This window comes from Schistocerca americana, chromosome 3, assembly GCF_021461395.2.
Source record: "Schistocerca americana isolate TAMUIC-IGC-003095 chromosome 3, iqSchAmer2.1, whole genome shotgun sequence".
In the NCBI taxonomy this organism is placed as follows: Eukaryota; Metazoa; Arthropoda; class Insecta; order Orthoptera; family Acrididae; genus Schistocerca; species Schistocerca americana.
Window position 1 is genome coordinate 725,599,834 of NC_060121.1, and position 21,218 is coordinate 725,621,051.

At 43.4% G+C, this 21,218-nt stretch overlaps 1 protein-coding gene across 2 annotated transcripts in view; it reads left to right on the top strand.

The window, feature by feature from the left end:
• LOC124606752 (structural maintenance of chromosomes protein 1A) overlaps positions 1–21,218 on the top strand; it is a 151,256-nt gene that overhangs the window by 5,667 nt on the left and 124,371 nt on the right. For both annotated transcript variants that reach the window (XM_047138798.1, XM_047138799.1), the window contains exon 4: positions 16,605–16,753. In XM_047138798.1, coding sequence (XP_046994754.1) covers positions 16,605–16,753 — 149 coding nt within the window. The remainder of the gene's footprint in view (positions 1–16,604; positions 16,754–21,218) is intronic.

The following is a 21,218-nucleotide window of genomic DNA, read 5'->3' on the forward strand; positions in this document are numbered from 1 at the left end:
AATTTATTCTAACATTACAGGACTGCTTTTCCTACTTAGCTGCACTAATTTACTATTATTTATTTTTATACAATTAGAACCAGCTCCTATTCATCCCACCAAATACAAATTCTGTCTAATTCTTATTGTATCCTCCTACAGTCACTTGACGATGAACGTTTTCCGTACACTACAGTGTAATCAGCGAACAGTCACAGATTGTGTCTCAACCAATCCATCACATGATTTATGCGTATATAGAAAAAGAGAGGTCCAGCAACACTTCCCTGGGGCACTCCTTACAGTACTCTTTTTCTCTGATGAATATTCACCGTCAGAACAACTTACCAAGTTCTGTTACATATTGGGAAACCTATTCTGTATGCTCAGATCTTCATTAAGTCTGCAGTGGGGTGCCAGGTCAAATGCTTTCCAGACGTCTAGGAATATGGACTCTGCGTGTTGCCCTTCATCCATGGCTTGCAGTATATCATTTGAGAGAAAGGTAAGCTGAGTTTTGTATGAGTGATGCTTTCCAAAGCCATTCTAATTTGTGGATATAAGCTTTTCTGTTCCAAAGAAGTTTGGTATATACAAACTCGGAATGTGTTAAAGAATTCTACAGGCAATGTTAAGGATATAGCCTTGTAGTTTTGTGGGTCCACTCTTTTAACTTTCATGTATATAGGGGTCACCTCTGCTTTCTTACAGTTGATTGGGACATTGAGGTGGACAAGAGATTCATGATAAATGCAAACTAAAACAGGGGCCAATCCCAAAGAGTACTTTTTGCCGATTCAGATTGGGACTCCATCGAGAGTTGGTGAATATTTTTTTGCCACTCTTTCAGTTGCTTTTCAACACAAGGGCTGCCTATTTGTGTAAAGTCCATTCAGGAGTCTGTGTGGCAGTCATATGATGGTATGTCTGTATGATCCACATTAATGATTTTTGAAACGCAAAATTTAAAACCTCACCTTTCCTTTGCTCTCTTGTATTCCCACACCAGACTGTTCGACAAGTGAATAAATAGAAGCCTTTTACATTGGACCAGAATTTTCTCAGGTTCTCGCTAATGTATGATGATAGAGGTTGTTATGTACTTCTCAGATCAGTCTTTTAGTAGGCACTCATATTTCTACTAACTTTTATCTGCTGATGTTTCTGCATTCTTTTTTTAACCCAGTGCATAAAGTTAACTTAGAATTTTTCGAATTTTGCTATTAAATTGTGGTGGATCTTTTCTATCCTTAATACACTTTCTTGGCATTTGCTTCGACAGAGTGTGATTGACAAACAGTTTAGACTGTGCATTATTCTTTTATGTCCATGATATTGGAACTAAATGATGTCCATTCATTGCCTAAGTAAGTTTGCTAAAAACTAAACTAAACTCCATTCAAACAGGCCTTGGAAGGCCCAACGGTATCGACTGGCCTCTGTCATCCTTATCTCACAGGTGTCAGTGGATGTGGCTATGGAGGGGTATGTGCTCAGCACACCACTCTCCTGGTTATATGTCAGTTTACAGAGCTGCTACTTCTCAATCAAGTAGCTCCTCTGTTTGCCAAGGGCTGAGTGCACCCCGCTTGCCAACAGCGCTTGGCAGGTCGGATGGTCACCCATCCAAGTGTTAGGCCAGCCTGACGGCTCTTAACTTCGGTGATCTGATGGGAACCGATGTTACCATTGCGGCAAGGCCGTGGCGTAAGTGGGTTGTTAACAACTGCTTATTTGCTCTTTTCAACTAAAAAAACTCTCCTAGCCTTCTTGATTCATTTATTAACTTTAGTAACTATTGTCGCTGTGATATCATGATTACTAATCCCTGTCTCTGTGCTGATACTGTCAGTAAAGTCAGGCCTGTGTGTAGCTACAAAGGTTTCAAATATTTCCATTGTGTGAGATTTGTGGATCTAGGCAGTTTTCAGAATACTTCAGAAGACACTCTGTCTATACCACCTTCAAATGTTCCATAAATGTACCAATCTATATTCTGTAAGTTAAAATGGTCTATCACTAATATTGCATCATCCGGGCACTTCACACAGTGCAGACTTTCTTTGAATGATTCTGCAACTGTTGTCATGGAACTGAGTGGCTAGTAAAATTATCTGGTGATCAATTTGAGTTTACCTAGGCTGGTTACTCGTGCCCAGTTAATTTCACTATCGAGCTCTATTTCAGCATCAATAGATGCAATATTTTTGTCGACTGCAATGAACATTCCTCCTCCTGGGGCTTATTCCACTTCTCATATTCTCCCTCCACTTCAGTGTTTGAGGTCCTTCATGTCACCCCTATTTCCCTGTGTCTCTTACAGAAGGCCACCTCTTGAGCTACACAAGAAAGTGTGTATGGGTAACGCATAATTCCTTGTACCTCGTGTCATGGACTGTGCGGCTGGTCCCGCCGGAGGTTCAAGTCCTCCCTCAGGCATGGGTGTGTGTGTTTGTCCTTAGGATAATTTAGTGTATGTATTGTGTGAGCTTAGAAACTGATGACCTTAGCAGTTAAGTCCCATAAGATTTCACGCACATTTGAACCTGTGACCTCAAGAATAGTGCCACAATCATAAACTCCTTGAGTGCTGAAGCAGTATCCTCATTTTCCCCTACTGTACCTGCATAATATACTTTCCCCCGCACACTGGAAGTGTCTTGTGATTCATACAGAACAATGTAAGTTTAATAGCGAATAGTCCCAAGATTATTTGGTTCCTTACCTGTGACCATTGGTAATTGACACTTCATCCCTGTATACTGTGACCCCCTTCCCGAGGAGAGAACTCCAGCTTATAGGGATGTAACGATGCTCATTTGAGACAGTTTTCATATCCAGATCATTCTTGTTGAACACCCATTAACAAGCTGTTTCTGTCTGCATTTCCCTTGCGACTATTACATCTTCTCTTCTCTTTGTAACATCTACATATCCCATCATTTTTTCTCTGCAGTTTATCAACCAGCTCACGACATCTGTATGTTGCTCGGCGACTACAGTGTGACCCATCCCATTTGTAGCTCCCCCCAGAACCTGTGTGAGGGTCATGTTCCTGCCATATATTTAAACAAGCTTGATATCATTCCCCTCGACGATGGTGAACCTACATTTCTTTCATGTTCTACCCATACATTGTCACTCATGGATATCTTCTTCTGCAGTGCCAAGCTTGCTGATCATGTGTAGTGGTTCGTTGTCTCAGATACACACTTGAGCAACCATTTCTCATTCATAATTCATTTGCTGACTCGCAAATCATCTGTGATTAAAACAACTTAGCAGCTTTCTAAAGCTGACTTAAGGTAATTTTCATTGGCTACATTTGACAAACAACAATTCCTCTGTAGTGACAGTCAGCTAGAGTACCTTACAAACATTACCGTCACTGCTACTGAACTTTCGACACCCAAATGTCTTCCCTCCCACAATGATCACCAGTTTCCTGGTAGAATGGGTAATTCAGAGATGTGGTCAATGTGAAAATGTACTCTTTGTGTGTTTAACATCATCGTGCAGTGGACAACTGTATCCATTGTAGATAAATGCATACAAAGAGCTGTTGAATTACCCAAAGTAACAAAAAAAGCACCTTGGCTCCCTTATGGTAACTCCTTTTAACTGTTTTCCTTCCTCCTGTTGTTTGAGGTAAAGTTCATTGTGTTACTGCCACAAAGTCCCACCTTCCTATAGCCTAACTGATGGTTGGATCCTGTCGATAGCTGCAACAACTTGATTTAGTACTTCGCAGAGATAGTAAGCACTGTCCATTACCATTGTGTTCCTACATCGGAAGCAAGAGGCGGATCCTCAGGAGGTCTCTTCCATTTCTCAAAATTGTGAGTGCTGTAAAGCTTGTTTTCACTACAAGCGAGCTGGAGCATGCTCCGTTGTAGTCTTTTGGCAACCACATCAAAGGAACCTTGTGAGCATGGTCTTTTAAAGTGCCTAAGTTACAGGTCTTTAGAAGTCCTCAGACCACACTTACTCCAACTCTGTAAGGCTGTATGTGGTTATTTCTGAATTATTGTTAATATGGGCATGTATGGATCATCAAGACAAGTTTAAAGATCCAGTCACGGTGAGGGGATAAGACAGGTCAAAGGTACTTGCTTAACCAGTCACATTTCCAGCTTCTCTGATGAGGCTGGTAGCTGCAACTATTCATCTGTTTGCAACTCCTCATGGCACATCAAGAATATAGGTTTTTGGCTGAGACAGTCCTTCGTATTCAATTTTTTTCAGCAGCTGTCCATGTAATTGGTTTTAGCAGATTGCCTTCAAGTAATGGCACTATGCATGCAAAAGCAGATCATTGTGCACTTGGTGTTCAAGAACAATCAGTTTTTGCACTGGCTGCTGTAGAATCCCAGTTCTCTCTCAAATTTAACATAACAAACAAAATTCACTCCTATACCATGTTTGGTCAATTGACTGACCCAAAATCTTGATGAAAGAATATGTGTGGAGATTTTTCCAGCCATTTTATTAACAGTGTTGGAAGGAGCTTCTCCTTCAAAACATCTCCAAAACCTTTTACTCTAGTGGCCTTTGGAAAACATGGAATAGGGATTATGCCATTGCTGCCCCAGTACACGGCCACCATCATTTTTCAATACTGGTCATTAACTGAAATTGTTATGGTGACAGCTATACACTTCCTCTGAGCTGACTGGGCTTTTGCTTCAGGATTTAACCGCCCTGCGGGTTCGGAGGTTATAATAGGCCCGTGGTGTTCCTGCCTGTCGTAAGAGGCGACTAAAGGGAGTCTCAAACATTTCGGCCTTTATGTGATGGTCCCATGTCGCGTTTGACCTCCATATCTCAAAATTCTTCTGAAGAGCGAGCCAATTGGGGAAGGGCGCTTTACTTGGTGCATTGTGTCCATTGTGCGTTGAAACCTTTCGCCAGATTATTCGTCGTTGCATTGCAGTCCTGCCCGCTCTCCATCTCTTGGGCATGGATACGTTCCTGCGTGCATTTTCCGCCATGCAATGTGCGGTGCCACTTTCTGCACTGACGACGAACTTGGACTACTTGTCACCTAATATCCAGCATGGTAGCAAGTCCGTTGTGGTGGGATCACCATGTACCCTGTTGGTTGTCTGATGACGAGCTGCGCACCAATTTAGAGCGTTGAGGTGTTCATTTCGTCCGGCGCATTCATCGGGGTCCGAAGGATAATCAGATTGCTACCAATGTGATGCCAAGCCCTATATTCCCCCCGATGTAGTGCTTTAAGTGCTGGAAGTTCGGCCATATGTCTTCCTGCTGCACTTCCAGCCTCACATGTCGAGATTGTGGACGCCCATCACATCCCAATACTCCATGTGCCCCGCCTCCCATCTGTGTCAGCTGCGGAGAGCATCATTCACCTTGCTCGCCAGACTGCAGGGTCTTAGAGAAGGAGCGAAAAATCATGGAATATAAGACCCTGGACCAACTGACCTATACTGAAGCTAAGAGGAAATATGAACAACTACATCCTGTGCGAATGACTTCCTCATATGCTGCCGCTACAACAACCACGTTTGCCCCATCTGTTCTGCGCATTCCAGTCGGTTCACCGAGCCGAACAACTCCCTATGCCCCTTGCCTGTAGGGGGCACTATCCACCCTGTTGCTTCCGCACCACCTGCCTCCCCCCACCCCACCCCCACCCCCCCACCCCCCATCCCACCTTGCTGAGCTCCGACAACTTCTCAGCCTTCACCCTTTCATCTGCATTGCTCTTCAAGAAACTTGGTTCCCAGCAATGCGAACCCCCACCCTCCGTAGGTATCGGGGTTACAGTAGGAACTGGGCAGCTTATGAAAGGGCATCTGATGTCGTCTGCATCTACGTCCTTCACTCCCTTCACAGTGAGTCTGTCCCTCTACAAACACCTTTAGAGGCTGTCGCTGTTCGGGTGTGGACACCTCAGGCTGTTACTGTCTGCAGTCTGTATCTTCCACCGGATGGAGATGTCCTGCAGCATGTCCTGGCTGTGCTGATAGCCCAATTACCACCACCTTTTTTGTTACTGGGCGACTTCAACGTCCATAACCCTCAGTGGGGTGGATCAGTGGCAACAGGAGGCAGCACCATTGAGCATGTATTGGCTCAGCTCGACATTTCCCTTTTAAATGCTGGTGCCTTCACACATTTCAGTGTGGCGCATGGCACTTACTCGACATCGACCTTTCGATCTGCAGCCCTAGCCTCTTACCGTCTGTCCAATGGAGTGTGCTTGACAACTTGTGCGGTAGTGACCACTTTCCGATCTTTCTGTCACTGCCACAGCATCCCCTCTTCTAGGCGCCCCTGCAGATGGGCTGTGAATAAGGCTGACTGGGACTTGTTCTCCTCCATTGCCACTATTGAGCCTCTTTCCACTGACACCATTGATGCGGTGGTTCACTTAGTCACCACCGGCATCGTTACTGCAACAGAATCTGCCATTCCCTGTTCTTCTGGGTCCCCTCGGCGGCGGACTGTGCCTTGATGGTCGCCCGAGATCGCTGAGGTGATTAAAGATCGCAGCAGGTGCTCCAGCGTCACAAGCGGCATTCCTCATTAGAACACCTCGTTGCCTTTAAACGGCTCCGTGTGCGGGCCTGCCGCATCATTCACCAACACAAGCATGAGTGCTGGGAACGGTATGTCTCCACCATTGGCCTCCGTACCTCTCCATCGCAGGTTTGGGCCAAGATTAGGCGCCTCTATGGCTATCGGACCCCTGTCAGCGTCCCTGCGGTCTCACTGAATGGAGCAGTTTGCACAGACTCTGACATAATTGCAAACCGCTTAGCAGAGTATTTTGCTCTGAGTTCCGCTTCTGCAAATTACCCACTGGCCTTCCGCTCCCTGAAAGAGCGGTTGGAACGTTGGAGCCTTTCCTTTCACACGCGCCACCCTGAATCCTACATCGTTCTGTTCAGTGAGTGGGAATTCCAAAGTGCCCTAGCCGCTTGCCCTGATATGGCTCCCGGGGCAGATCGCATCCACTGTCAGATGCTCAAACACCTCTCGGCGGACTGCCAGTGATGCCTCCTAGACCTTTACAACCGTATCTGGGTCGAGGGTGAGTTCCCGTCGCAATGGCGAGCAAGTATCGTAATCCCCGTTTTGAAACCTGGCAAGAACCCACTGGAGGTCGACAGCTACCGCCCTGTTAGCCTCACCAACGTTCTTTGCAAGTTGCTCGAAGGCATGGTGAGCCAGCGGTTGAGTTGTGTACTCGAGTCTCGGGGCCTTCTCAGGGTGTGTTCCGTAAGGGCCACTCTGCTGCCGATAATCTGGTGAGCCTGGAGTCTGCCATCCGTACAGCCTTTGCCCACCGTCAGCACCTCGTCGCTGTCTTTTTTGCCATGCGGAAGGCATACGATACGACATGGCGACATCACATCCTCTCTACGCTTCATGATTGGGGTCTTCGGGGTCCGCTGCCGATTTTCGTACGAAATTTTCTGTCGCATCGTACCTTCCGCGTGCAAGTTGCAGCCTCCCATAGTTCCCCTGAGTTCAGTAGAATGGGGTACCGCAGGGATCTGTCTTAAGTGTCTGCCTGTTTTTAATTGCAATTAATGGGCTCGCTGCGGCAGTGGGAACGTCCGACTCAGCTTCCTTGTATGCTGACGATTTCTGCCTCTACAATAGCTCCATTGGCATTGCAGCTGCTGAATGTCAGCTGCAGGGCACTATCCACAAGGCGCATTCTTGGGCTGTAGTGCATGGCTTCCAGTTTTCGGCTGCCATGACCTGCGTTATGCATTTCTGTCGGCGACGCACTTTTCACCCTGCACCACGGCTTTATCTTGACGGCGAACGTCTTGCTGTGGTGGAGACACATCGGATTTTGGGTGTGGTTTTTGATGCCCGGTTGACTTGACTTCCTCGTATTTGGCAGTTTAAACAGTTGTGTTGGCGGCATCTTAATACTCTGTGTTGCTTGAGCCACACCAGCTGAGGTGCTGACCAGTCTACCCTCTTATGGCTCTACCAGGCATTAATTCAGTCCCGTCTGGATTATGGGAGCCTGGCTGACGGTTCAGCATCCCCTTCTGCATTGTGGGTGCTGGACCCTATCCTTTACAGCGGGATCCGACTTGCCTCTGGAGCTCTCCGGACCAGCCCTGTGAACAGCATATTTGTGGAGGCAGGTGTCCCTCCACTGCGGTTACGGCGCCAACATTTACTGGCCGCTTATGCTACACACGTTTGTAGCTTGCCTGGGCATCCTAATTATTATCTCCTGTTCCCTCAGTCTGTCGTCCATCTCTCAGAACGTCGGCCCTGGTCGGGTTGTACAATCGCAGTTCGCGTCAGAGAGCTTCTCTCCGGGCTTGGGGTTTTCCCTCTTCCACCTCTTTTCCGGGCCCCTCTGCGTACACCCCCGTGGTGTGTGCCCCACCCATGCCATCGGCTCAAATTGACACAGGGCCCGAAGGACTCGGTCCCTCCTGAGGCCTTCCACCGCCGCTTTCTTTCCATCCTAGCCACGTATCAGGGCTTTGGCGTTGTCTACACTGATGGTTCAATGGTTGCTGGTAGTGTCGGTTATGCTCTCACTCTAGGGGACTGTTACGAACAACACTCATTGCCGGCTGGCTGCAGCGTTTTCACTGCTGAACTGGTCGCCATCTTTCGCATCCTAGAGTATATCCGCTCCTGCTCAGGTGAGTCCTTCATTCTAGTCCTAGCGAATCTTGAGCAGTTTACGAGCTATCGACCAGTGTTTCCCTCACTCTCGTCTGGTGATAGCTATCCAGGAGTCCCTCCATACTCTTGCCCATTGCGGCCGCTCTGTGGTCTTTGTGTGGACCCCTGTTCATGTCGGCATCCTGGGCAATGAACGTGTTGACATGCTGGCCAAACAAGCTGTCGGTGCACCAGCCTTATCGATTGGACTTTCGGAGAGTGACCTCAGGGCAGTTTAGCGGCAGAATGTACTTCGCACCTGGGGTGAAGAATGGCGCACCCTGCGTTCACCAAACAAACTTCGGGCCATCAAGGAGGCTACCGATGTGTGGCGCTCCTCCTTACGGGTCTCTCGCAAGGAGTCTGTTGTCCTCTGCCGGCTGCACATTGGGCACACCCGAATGACGTACAGCCACTTATTGCGCCGTGAGGACCCACCTCTATGTCGCTGCGGATCCGCTTTGATGGTGGTCCACATTTTGTTGGCCTGTCCCCATTTAGCTGTGCTCAGGCAGACGTTTGCGCTGCCTGATATGCTCCCTGCCCTTTTAACAGATGACACTGCCATGGCAGGCTTAGTTTTGCGTTTTTTTTGGGCAGGGGGCTTTTATCACCTAATCTGGGTGTTTTTCATTTTTTTGTTTTGAGTCTGGCCTTTGGCCTACGATTTTAGACTGGGTTATTTTTTTTTAGTGTGTTTCTAGGTGGTTGGCTTTTCCCTTTTTGACAAACTGCCTATTGGCTTCTGTCTCGGGTTCTTCGGCCGACGTTCATCTAATGATTTTTCTGACGTTTCACCAGCACGAGTTCCTGGCATTGTCACCACCGGCAATGGAGGGTGAAGCTTTGACAATGCCAGCCACTCATGCTGGCGAAACGTCAGAAAAATCATTAGATGAACATCGGCCGAAGAACCCGAGACAGAAGCCAATAGGCAGTTTGTCAACAAGTGGCCACGAAAGCCTTAACAATTTTGTGTTTTCCCTTTTTGTCTCTATGGTCAGCCAACCGCTGTCACGCTCTGTGTGATTTCAATTCCTTTTGTCTGGTCTCTGTCTGAGTTTTTCTTGTCCTGTGTTCGTGTTTATTCTGTGTGGGTGTTTGAAATTTTGGAAAAAGCGACCGATGACCGTAGCGGTCTAGTCCCTTCAATCCCACAAACCAACCAACCAACCTTCAGGATTTAAAAACGCCATCTGTGTCTGATCCATTGTCACAGGTATTGAAAAGAAAATCATATTCATACCATCATCACATGTCAACAACATCTGACAAATTGCCGCACACGACACTTGAATGCATTTGTGACTGTTTGTGGCATCCACCTGCAGGACACTTTCTGAATTTTCAGGTCATCATGCAAGACTGTTTTCACAGATCTCACAGAAATGCCAACTATTTTAGGCAGTAGCTTTTCACGCTCAATTGGCAATCTTCCAAACCAACTTTATCTACTCACATGACTACGTTTACCGACTGGTGAACCCAAGGCCAAGATTGTTTAGTAGCTTCATTGTCATATGGCATACAAAGTTCTTTGAACTGTAACATCCATGAACACATGTTCTTCTTGTTCATGACACAATTATTATGTTTCTCACTCCACTGGCGATGAATTCTAGTTAGTGGCTCACCGCACGAGTAGAGAAAATGAATTGGTACTAGCTATTCTCGTAATGAAAACATTACTACTTACATATTTTATATAACATTACTGTTTATTACTCTCACCGCAGCTGCTGGAGTTTTGTATACCACACAGTCTGTCATTCATGTCACACATATGAAAGAATCCCTTTGTACTTGAAGCAAATCTGGTTGTGTATCTGCTCCCAGCTCGAAGAAAGAACTCTGAACACTTTAAAATGTAGTTCATATGTGCTGGTCTAAACTCAGAAATCTAAGCAGGCAGAAAACATGGGCTACTCTGTGATTTTACCCAGTTGTGTTCTCAAGATGTACTTACCAAATGAATTCACCATCTGTGATGCAAGAGATACAGGTGGGCAGTATTGAGGCAATTGGAGCTTATAAAGACATATTTGGCCTACAAAATTCCACATTTGCTCTAACTTCATGAATGTACTGCTAGCAATCCGTTGGATGTATCCAGTAAAGAAAGTTGTCTAAAACATCAAGAACACGCTCCTTCAAATACAGCATCTAGGGAAGGATTTGATATTCAGCTGTGTACTAGAGTACGTGGGAATTCGGACCAGTGAATAGCCAGATGTGGCAACCAAGCATGCTTGCACTGTACCTCCTGTAGCAAAGTTTAGTCTCCTCATATGTATTAACTTCACTGTTGAGGCAGAGGACCCTGTGTTGTTGGGAGGAAGGGTGGCTAGAAGTAATAGAACAGACAAGAAGTTGGACTAAACGGAGTCCACTATCCAGCAATGGCAAAGCTCCTTCCAGTCACAGAATATGAACAAAATCCTATTAACGCGCCTTCCTATTGAACACAGTCTCCTAATGTGTATGCTTCTCCTCCATTGAGACAACTCACCAGTGTGCATTGCTTATGATGTACCACAGGGCAGTATGCCATATTTAGTTGTTTGTATTTTATTTTATGACAGAAGAACAGTACTGCATTTACCTGTGAATGTACCACATTTCAGGATGTGATTGCATGAGTGTAACAGGGGTTTCAAAATTTTGTGAGGTAATCTATTAGGACACAGGTTTTAGCTGATATTGAAATGATTGGTTCTATCCCATGCTATCTTTTGACTGTTATAGTATTTTGAAGTGTGTGTGTGTGTGTGTGTGTGTGTGTGTGTGTGAGAGAGAGAGAGAGAGAGAGAGAGAGAGAGAGAGAGAGAGAGAGAGAGAGCTGTCTTATTTTTGGATCTTTCATTGAGTATTATACTATCTTATTTTTTTATTCATGACTGAGTGGAAATGACACACTCCTAGATATGAACCCAAGTCACGGTGCTGTTGTACCTACCAGAAAGATGCAATGACAGCAGTCTGCTTTGGAACTCTGGTCACTGGGTTGCCTATCAGTAGGTACGAACTAATTCAGTGCAGCAATACACTGCAGACTGTGCATGTACTGAGACACCTGCCCACTAGTGGTGCACTCTGCAACTACATCACAGCACGTATTATGAATCTAAATTGATAGGTGCCATTTTCTGTACATATTGTAGTTTTCACACAATCATGTTCTGAAATGGTGGCAGTACTTACGAATAACCATGTACTGTGCATGAATCTCAGTTTGTGCACATATTTTAATGATTCTTTTTGTCAGGGTTTTGTGTTGGCCATGCTAGTGCTCATAAGCGATTATTTTTCTTTCTCACTTGTAATGATAATACACAGAAAATGTAGTGTGCTGTAACTGTTCTACTCATTGATCACATGTGGAAATGCAACTCCATCCTTGTTAACAATGTTGGTTTGTTGTGTTGAAAATATTGCTGGCAGTAAAATTTAAATGCTGAGTTCATTATTAACTGTGCTCTGCAAACAGTATGTGGCATGGGCTGTCGGAAAGCACCATCCATTGAAGCCTGTTGTAGGCAATCTGGAAGAATTATTTCTAAGTATCCAGAATTCTAAACCCCTCACTTGGTCCAGATTCAGTGATGACATGGACGCAATATGAAGTCACCTTATTTTCATACCTTAATAATCTCAACACCTACTCCATTCATTTCATTGTGTCCTCCTTATATCACCAAGCCACTTTCTTGGGTGTTAGCCTTCATCTCTCTGATAGCTCATCTGCACTGACAAGTAGTCCTTTCCTCAGTATGCTTAAGGTTCTACTGAAGTTTTCACAACCAAGTTTACCATCTTGTCATAATCCAGGAACAGATCTCTCATGACATCACACACATGTAACATTATTCACACACCTACTGGCTGCCCACAGATATGTATCCTCCTCAAAGCCACACAGGACGGGTATAATGAAACATCTTCTCCGCCAACCTTACAAGTAATTTTCATTGTGCACCCCATTTCAAAGCAATTTTCTACAACCTCAAATCCACACAATGACCTTGTTCATCTGTATGCTTTCCTGCTCCCAACCCCAATCCCTGTAGGTGCAGATCTACCCAAGTCTCAGATACAAAACAAATGCTGAACATCCACCAGTTACCAGTATAACCACATCATCACTGAAACCACTGTGTAGATTTCTATGTGGATCAGACCTCAAAGGAAACTCTTCATCTGTAGGAATGGACACTACCAAAGTGTCATAAAGAACTAACTGGACCTTGCAGTTGTGAAACATAATGTGGTGTACTTTAGCAGCTACTTCACAACTCACACCGTCTGGGAACAGCTACCACCCCTCCCCATACCAAGCAGGTGTATCTGAATTGCACTGGTGTGAATTTCCTTCAACCCTTATGGGTTCAGTCTGTGATAGTCTTTGTCCTCCAGATCACTCATTTCCTTTTCCCTCTCCATTTAACTGTGTGCATGTCATGCTCATGCTCCCCAATTCTTCTCTAATACACACTAGCCCTACTTTTATCTTCCCTTCCTTATTTCTTTCTCTTTGTCCAGATTTTCCACACTTCCCTGTGTGTTATTTTCTCGGCAAAGCCTCGTTGTGCACCATATCATGCTACTTGCTTCCCTGTATGTGTGCTTGCCATATCCCCTACATGTTCCACATGAGCGTGTCCGAACTCCCTCCCTCTCCTTTGTCTCTGTGAGAAACAATCACCCCAGCCAAGATTGTCACTTGCCATACACACAAGCAGGACTTCCATGTAGGATGTAGAATACAAGGTGTGATTGGAAAGTTTTAAGAATGGATCCACTACTGCTTACTGGTTTGGCGGGCAGGTACACAGTGGGTGGGGAGTGAGTCATTGCCTTGTCCTTAAATGCCCTCTGACAGGAAACCGTGTTTCATTTATTCAGTTCATTGTGGCAGCCGGTTGAGTGCAGGTCTGTTAGTGCTTGTTGCCGGATTCTGTCGACGTGAAAATTGACATAAAAATGGAACAACGAGTTTGTGTGAAATTTTGTTTTAAAACCGGAAAATCAGCTTCTGAGACTTACGAGCTATTAAAAATAGCTTTTGGAGATAATTCTATGAGCCAGTCAAATGTTTTTGTCTGGTTCAACAAATTTAAAAATGGCCGCGAGTCATTTGAAGATGAACCACGGTCCGGCCATCCTTCCACCTCAAAAATGAATGAAAATGTTATGAAAGTTCACGACTTAGTGCGCTCTGATCGTAGACTTCCAATTAGGGAGGTGGTTGATGAACTTACTTTAAGTTTCTCTGCAATTCAGGCAATTTTAACTGAAGATCTGAACATGTGTCAAGTGTCCACAAAATTCATTCCAAAAATGTTGTCGAGTGACCAGAGATAATACCGACTTGAAGTGTGCCAAAAACTGAATAATCGGACTAAATATGACCCAGATTTATTAAATTGGTAATTACTGGTGACGAATCGTGGGTGTATGGGTATGATCCTGAAACCAAAGTGCAGTCTTCGGAGTGGAACACTCCAGGTTCACCACACCCGAAGAAAGCACGATAAAGTCGGTCGAAGGTGAAGACAATGTTGATGATTTTTTTCGATTCTACTGGTATTATGCATCGTGAATTTGCCATAGGAGGACAGACAATTAACCAGGAATACTACAAATGTTGAGCATTTACGTGAAAAGGTGCGGAAGAAAGGGCCTGCATTGTGGAAAGGCAGGAGTTGGATGCTACACCATGACAATGCTCCGGCTCATCATGCCTTCTCCATCATTGAATTTTTGACCAAATTCAAAATACCTGTGCTTCCACAACCACCCTATCCCCTGATTTAGCCCCTGTGGACTTCTACCTGTTTCCTAAACTGAAATTTTCACTGAATGGAATCCATTTGACTCGATCGAAGACATCCAGGCAAATAAGGGGAGCGTCCTTAACACACTTCAGGGAAAAAAATTCCAGGAATGTTACAAAAGTGGAAACACCATTGGAGTCGGTGTGTTCAGTCAGAAGGGGACTATTTTAGCATGTAAGTACCACCATTGTACAATTACAAGCCCATTCTTAAAACTTTCTAATCACACCTTGTAATTTTTAACCAGAAAGTGGTAAGCTTTTTTTTTTTTTACATTCAACAGTTTTCGACTATCCAGTTTTCATAGTTCTGCTGGTGAAAATGTCTTCCATCCAATGCCTTATCTGGTCTGATATTTTGTAAGATTATATTTAGTTTACTAGATGCCATTTCCTGAAGTTGGTATGTAGGGTGTCGACCCAATCCCCACGGTCTAGAAATTTTTTGGTGTCATGAACAGAGCAAGCTGGGCTCGCGTATCTGGTTCATCTGAAATTGGTGTTAGCCCTGCAAAGAAGTAATTCATAGCATAAAGAGTCATCTGATGCACAAAACACATTCCATAATTTTATAACACAGTAATAGCAGCGATACCTGTCTGCAGTTTTATACATCTGCCCTCTTCAACTTCATGAAAAATGGCATGACTGGTGCCCCTGTCTAGTCACATTGGACACTACATTGCTCCACTACTTTACAATAAACAGCTGCTAGAAAGGTAATGATTGCTTTCACATAAACAGTGGAGAATTTAAGAGGTGACACATCATGTCCAGTGTTCTTCCCTTTGTTGACTGACTTAAGTTGCTTTTTAATTCCAGATTCTTTTATCTCTGTGCACATCATGAACAAGGAGTTGAAAGCACTGCTGATTAATTTTCGGTCATTAAACTTCGTGGGATGCATTACTAGAATTCAAACATATTATCATTGACAACAATTATGGCAAATTCCGTAAAGAATATGTACATGTGCTTCATGCTTTACTGTCGGTGGTTGTTTTTGAAACATTGTTTGTATTTTAAAGTCTTCTAACTTTACTAATCTATTAATATATTGCTCCAGAATTGTGCTGCTTTGTCCACTTCCTACATGCCCACAGTACCTCAGTCCTTCTTCTAGTTTGTGTGTTCGCGTGTGTGTGTGTGTGTGTGTGTGTGTGTGTGTGTGTGTGTGAGAGAGAGAGAGGGAGAGAGAGAGAGAGAGAGAGAGAGAATTAGCCATGGTCAGATGGAACTAATGTGAAAGCTGGCCCTGCTGAAATTGAGCAGCTCTCATGAATACTTGTTACATAATTTTAAGAGGGAACAGTAGAAATGTAATGTTTTCATACTCTCATTGTATAATCATTTGCACTACTTCAATTTTATTTGTGGGGTCAGCAGACTGTTTCAGTTTTTGTTTAAGACACTTAAAGCTTTAATATAATGTGTCCCTGTAGTTTCAAGGAATATAGTATGGTTGGGAGAAGTGGGTATTCAGCAGCAAAACCTTAACCAGTTTTTGTGAATGCTGGAAGATGAAAACTTTGACAATGGTTTTATATAAATGCTTAAATTTTTGAAAGTATTAAAATATGTGTGTTAATTAATTTTTTTGCGAAGCATAAGGAATTGAAAACACTGCTGATTAATTTTCAGTTATTTGAACTTTATGGGAAGAGTTGCTAGACCTTCAAACAGTTATTACCACAAAACACTTTTTGCTAGGTGAAGAACGATGGGATCAAAGTATCAGAACAAAAACCAATCTATATTACTCTTTCCATTGTGTTCAGATGCTGTGCATTTACTGAAATTAAACTTTGCTAGACATTGTGATATGAGCTCATAAATCACTCAGTATGAAACTGCTTGGGTTTTGGGCATGCAATAATGAGAGAATGTTCAAAAAAATATTCAGTATTAATTGACAAAATTAAGATTTAAAAAAAAAGTTATATTGTTTCTAGCCTATGCATTACTACCGTAATTGGATAACTGTGCCATACTTAATAGAAATTTAAAAATGTGATGGAGATTTCCACTTTTACTGTGATAATGCATGTTTTAATTAAGTCACCATTTCTTTTATCAATTTCAATAGTTCTTGTAGCTTGTACCTCTTTTTCAGTCTGTTAGCAGCCAGGTGTATCTTGCTGATTTAGAAAAGCTAGGCATTAATGCAAAGGCCAAGAATTTTCTTGTATTTCAAGGGGCTGTGGAATCAATAGCAATGAAAAATCCCAAAGAGCGGACAGCACTGTTCGAGGAAATTAGTGGGTGAGTTAAAACAATCTTTCTTGTTATTTTATTCATGAGGGCTGGAGCATATCACAGCTGTTACCAGAAATATCAGTGAGGAAGAAAACAACCAGTCACAATATTTTAATGAAAAATTTAAACAACGGAAAATCTAGTATAATGGCAATACTATGAAACAGATAAATTACTGCTCACCATATAGTGGAAATGATGAGTCGCAGACTGCAAAACAAGTAAGTTTTTGATCAAAAGACCTCCTTCTGAATTAAGAAACACATGTACACATACACATGAACGCACGAACAAACATGTTCACGAAAATGCAAAACACACACACACACACACACACACACACACACACACACGAGCACTTCAGTAGCCGTAGACAGTGGTCATGCGTGTGTAAGTGTGTGTGTGTTTTCTAATTCAGAAGAAGGCCTTTAGACCGAAAGCTTACTTGTTTGGCAGTATTTTCATTGTGCCTGTCTGTAACTCAGCATCTGCACTATATGGTAAGTAGCAATCTATTCTGTTCATAATATTGTCATTAATGAAAAATTTATTTCTTCAATCTTCAAACTAATTACTGGCTTTGACATAAAATTAGATGGGAGTGAGGATTTCTTGTACAAATTTCACTTTTTATCTTGAGCAAAATGTGCTTTCTATGTTGCAATTTAGAGGTCTGCATCATTGTTTTGTGACATGCTGAATTATGAGCTAGATTGGAGACATGCCGTAATATACAAAGTAAATTTTTCCTCATCATAAAATATGAAATTCATGTGAGAAATTGTCCCTGCCGTCCTGAAATGAGCCTAGGCCCGAAACTAGTTAAGGAGAAATAAAATAGTGTGGGTGGTTACAGTCTTCTTCCTAACTGACATTCTTACTTCTCTCCTTTTTCAAATGTGACTTCTCATTGCCAGTCCAGACTGATGAAGACATTCTGCATCATATATATTTGCTAAAAAATGAGCTGTTGTAATTTGATGTGGAAATTCAGCTGTGGGATCAATTATTTGTGTGAAGAGGGTAGTAAATGCATGAAGAAACCAGTGACAGAAGTTAAATAGAATACTTGATAAACACATTGTTGGATGAAACAAGGGGCCATTCTGCAGCAGTCACAATTTTGACAAAATAGCTCATGGGTGAAGGGCCAGACGTCGATGTCCAACAGACACACTATAATGGCAAGCGACCATATTGACATCATCAGGGGTGCTATGATGGCAGTGTGGTTGCTAAGCTCAAAAACTGCACCTGTTGAATGCTGACGTCTGTCCATTCAACCATGAACTTTTTCATCATGAATTACGCTGGGAGAAGCTAAAGAATAGGTCCCTATATATCCTAATTGAATGTGCCTATGGATCTTAGCAACACCTTATCATTATATGCACTTGTATTAAGGTAAATGCACTGTGTCTTCACAGTTATGTTCTAAGCCACCCACCAGTTTTGGCCGAGATATTCTGAAACAATTGTAAAAGAAAGTGGAGGTTGAATGACTGCCCTTTTGGCTGTTATAAAATGCAAAAGAACTTGTGCATCTGTTATGTATATGCGTTTATCACATTTGTAAACATACACTAAGCAACACATTAGATCAAAAATTGTGAGCTGTAGGAATCATGGATTATCTTAAGACAAACTTTTTTCTGAAAAAGATGAAGCCTCAAGGTTTATCATTCACTTTTATTTTAGTTCTGTGACAGATAACAAATTTTACAACAATACTGACAGAAATGTAACTATCCTTAAAGGAAAAAAAGTGTGAGCTGAGTTTTCAAACAGTTTCACATGTAATTGGCTTTTGTATGGAAAAGTCTGAAACATTATAGTGTGCAGAGAAGTATGTTGCAATCAGGGCAGTACCAACTTGCTACTGAGCAGGTGGTGCAGTGGTTAGCACACCGGACTTGCATTTGGGAGGAAGACGGTTCAAACCCGCGTCTGGCCATCCTGATTTAGGTTTTCCATGATTGCCCTAAATCGCTTCAGGCAAATGCCGGGATGGTTCATTTGAAAGGGCACACCTGTCTTCCTTCCCTCTCCTTCCCTAATCCGATGGGACCAATGACCTCGCTGTTTGGTACCTTCCCCCAAATCGACCCACCAACTTGTTGCTTTCCTACTTGCAGCAATACATTGTTTCATCTTCTTTGTACAAATCTTGCAAAGCAGTGTTGTTTTCTGCTTCATCTCACTTGCATGAATTTTATCAGGAAAGTGTCTTCATACAAGCCTACTGCTGATAGTTGCACTAGGTACTATTGAGACAGTGTTGTGCCTTTCTGGAAGAGTCCTTCACCAATTTCTTCAGACTGTTCCTACTCAGATATTTCTGCCAGTCGAGAATCATTCAGTTTTTCCTCTAGAGTTTCCAAAATTTCTTATTCACCCAAGAGATGATATATTTGTAGCAGAATTGCAGAAAACATCAAAACCTTAAGGGTACACACAGAATCTCACCACAGTGCAAGCATACAATGGCTCAGTAGTCATAGCAGTAGCTGTTACATTCACTTCTACTTCTATTAAAATAATGCTGTAAACTGACAACAGAGGGCAACACCTGTCAAGGAGCAGGTAGCGAGATGTCCATACATTGCTCTTGTATAAACCAGTCTCATTTTGGAATGATAGTTGGCTGGTGCATTGTGAAACATTGTAACCTGAGATATGCAGGGTTGGGCAAATAAAAGTGGCCTGGATGAGTTGATACGATTGGACATGAATGTACGCATATAACAACATCCCATGATGTGCACACCACGTGTATGCCTGCCATGTGGTCCACACCGGTTCAGAGCATAGTGCGGGCTGTGTCAGTGTGAGTGGAGCAGTGCAAAAGGGGTGATGGTACTCACAGTGGAGCAGTGGGTGCTCATTATGGAAAGTTGCATGACAACAAAGTTGTGGAAATGGTGTGGGCAGTTGATTGCTTAGAAGTTTAATGGGTTAAAAGTGCCAGCTAAGTGTGCCATGCAGTGCCTAGTGTGAAAATTGCTTCAGACAGGATCTGTTTTGAACAAGTCAAAAAACATTCCAAAACGTGCCTTCTCACCAGAAAATGTGGCTGCAGTTCACCAGAAAATGCTTCAGAGTCCTACCAAATCAGCTCGACACTTGTCGCAAGACGTTGGCATATCACGTGGACCGTCACATGCAACCTACCAAATGTTAATGTTGTTCATGCATTAAAACCAGCAGATACTCTCAGCACCTCCAGTTTTGTGAGCAGTTGTTCACTGAGATAACATGAATGGCTTGCACATGGATCTGTTCTTTATGTCTGATGAGAGGAGCTATGTCAACTCACAGAATCACAGGTACTGGGCAGCAGAGAATCCGCATATCTTCCTCGAAACACCATTGCTGGATCAGAAGGTTGGGGTTTGGGATGCAACGCCTGCACAGCATATAATTGGTCCCATCTTCTTTCATCAGACTCTGGCTTCGGCACATTACATTGCCAACATTTTGAAACCATTTGTGGCAGGATTAACTGAGGAGGAAAAGAATTACAGTTACTTCCAGCAGGATTTAGCAACTGCCTGTACAGCCAGCTGTTTACACAGTCTTCATGCCTGACAGAATTGTTAGCAGTGGTCAATCTGGCCATCCAGGTCAACTGAACTGTCAGTGAGCAATTATTTTGTGTGAGGCATCCTCAAGTCTAATATGTATCGCAACAACACTTATTGTATTAAAGAGCTGCAACAGAACATTTCAGATGCGACTGCAGCAATTACAGCAATCCCACTTCAATCCTCCTTGAGCAACCTGCTGACCAGAATACCCCAACAACCAAAAAGTGCCAAGAGATGAATGTGATAACTTTCGGCATCTGCAGTAGCCTGGTTAATACTGTATTCCCTTTCCTCAGCTGTGTTTCTTTGTACCCTGGAACTCTGTTCTCTGGGCCACTTTCATTTGTCTTTTGAGCACAGTTTCATGGCGTGAGTTGCACTTGGGCTTGGTCACCAAAGTGTTAATATGAAGGTAACTGAAGATGTTGGTGTGCCCTTAAAATTCTTAGTGCCACCCAAACTAAAAACCCACTGTTGGCCATTAAAATTACAACACTATGAAGATGGCTTGCAACAAATTTCAAAATGGCATGAAGTGTACTACACTCATGTAATACCTGCACAAAGGAAGTAGGAGTTATGCTGCCTACATTCTCTAAGTAAGGAAAGAACTGCTGCTAATGTTGTTTGCAATCCTAAGAATGCCATGTGAATACAGAATCTGTGGATTCTGGAGGGCTGTACTCAACATGATGCAGGATCTCAAGTGCCCCACACAGCTAATGCCCGAGATGACAGCTGTATTGTTCCCTTGGCCGTGCAGGGTGGTACGGCTATATCATGTACTTTGAATCAGGAAATGTGGTTATTTGCAAGCGAGAAAAGTATCCCTATGGAAAGTTTTGAGAATGTCTGGAGAACCACAGATTGTCAGCACAACCAAT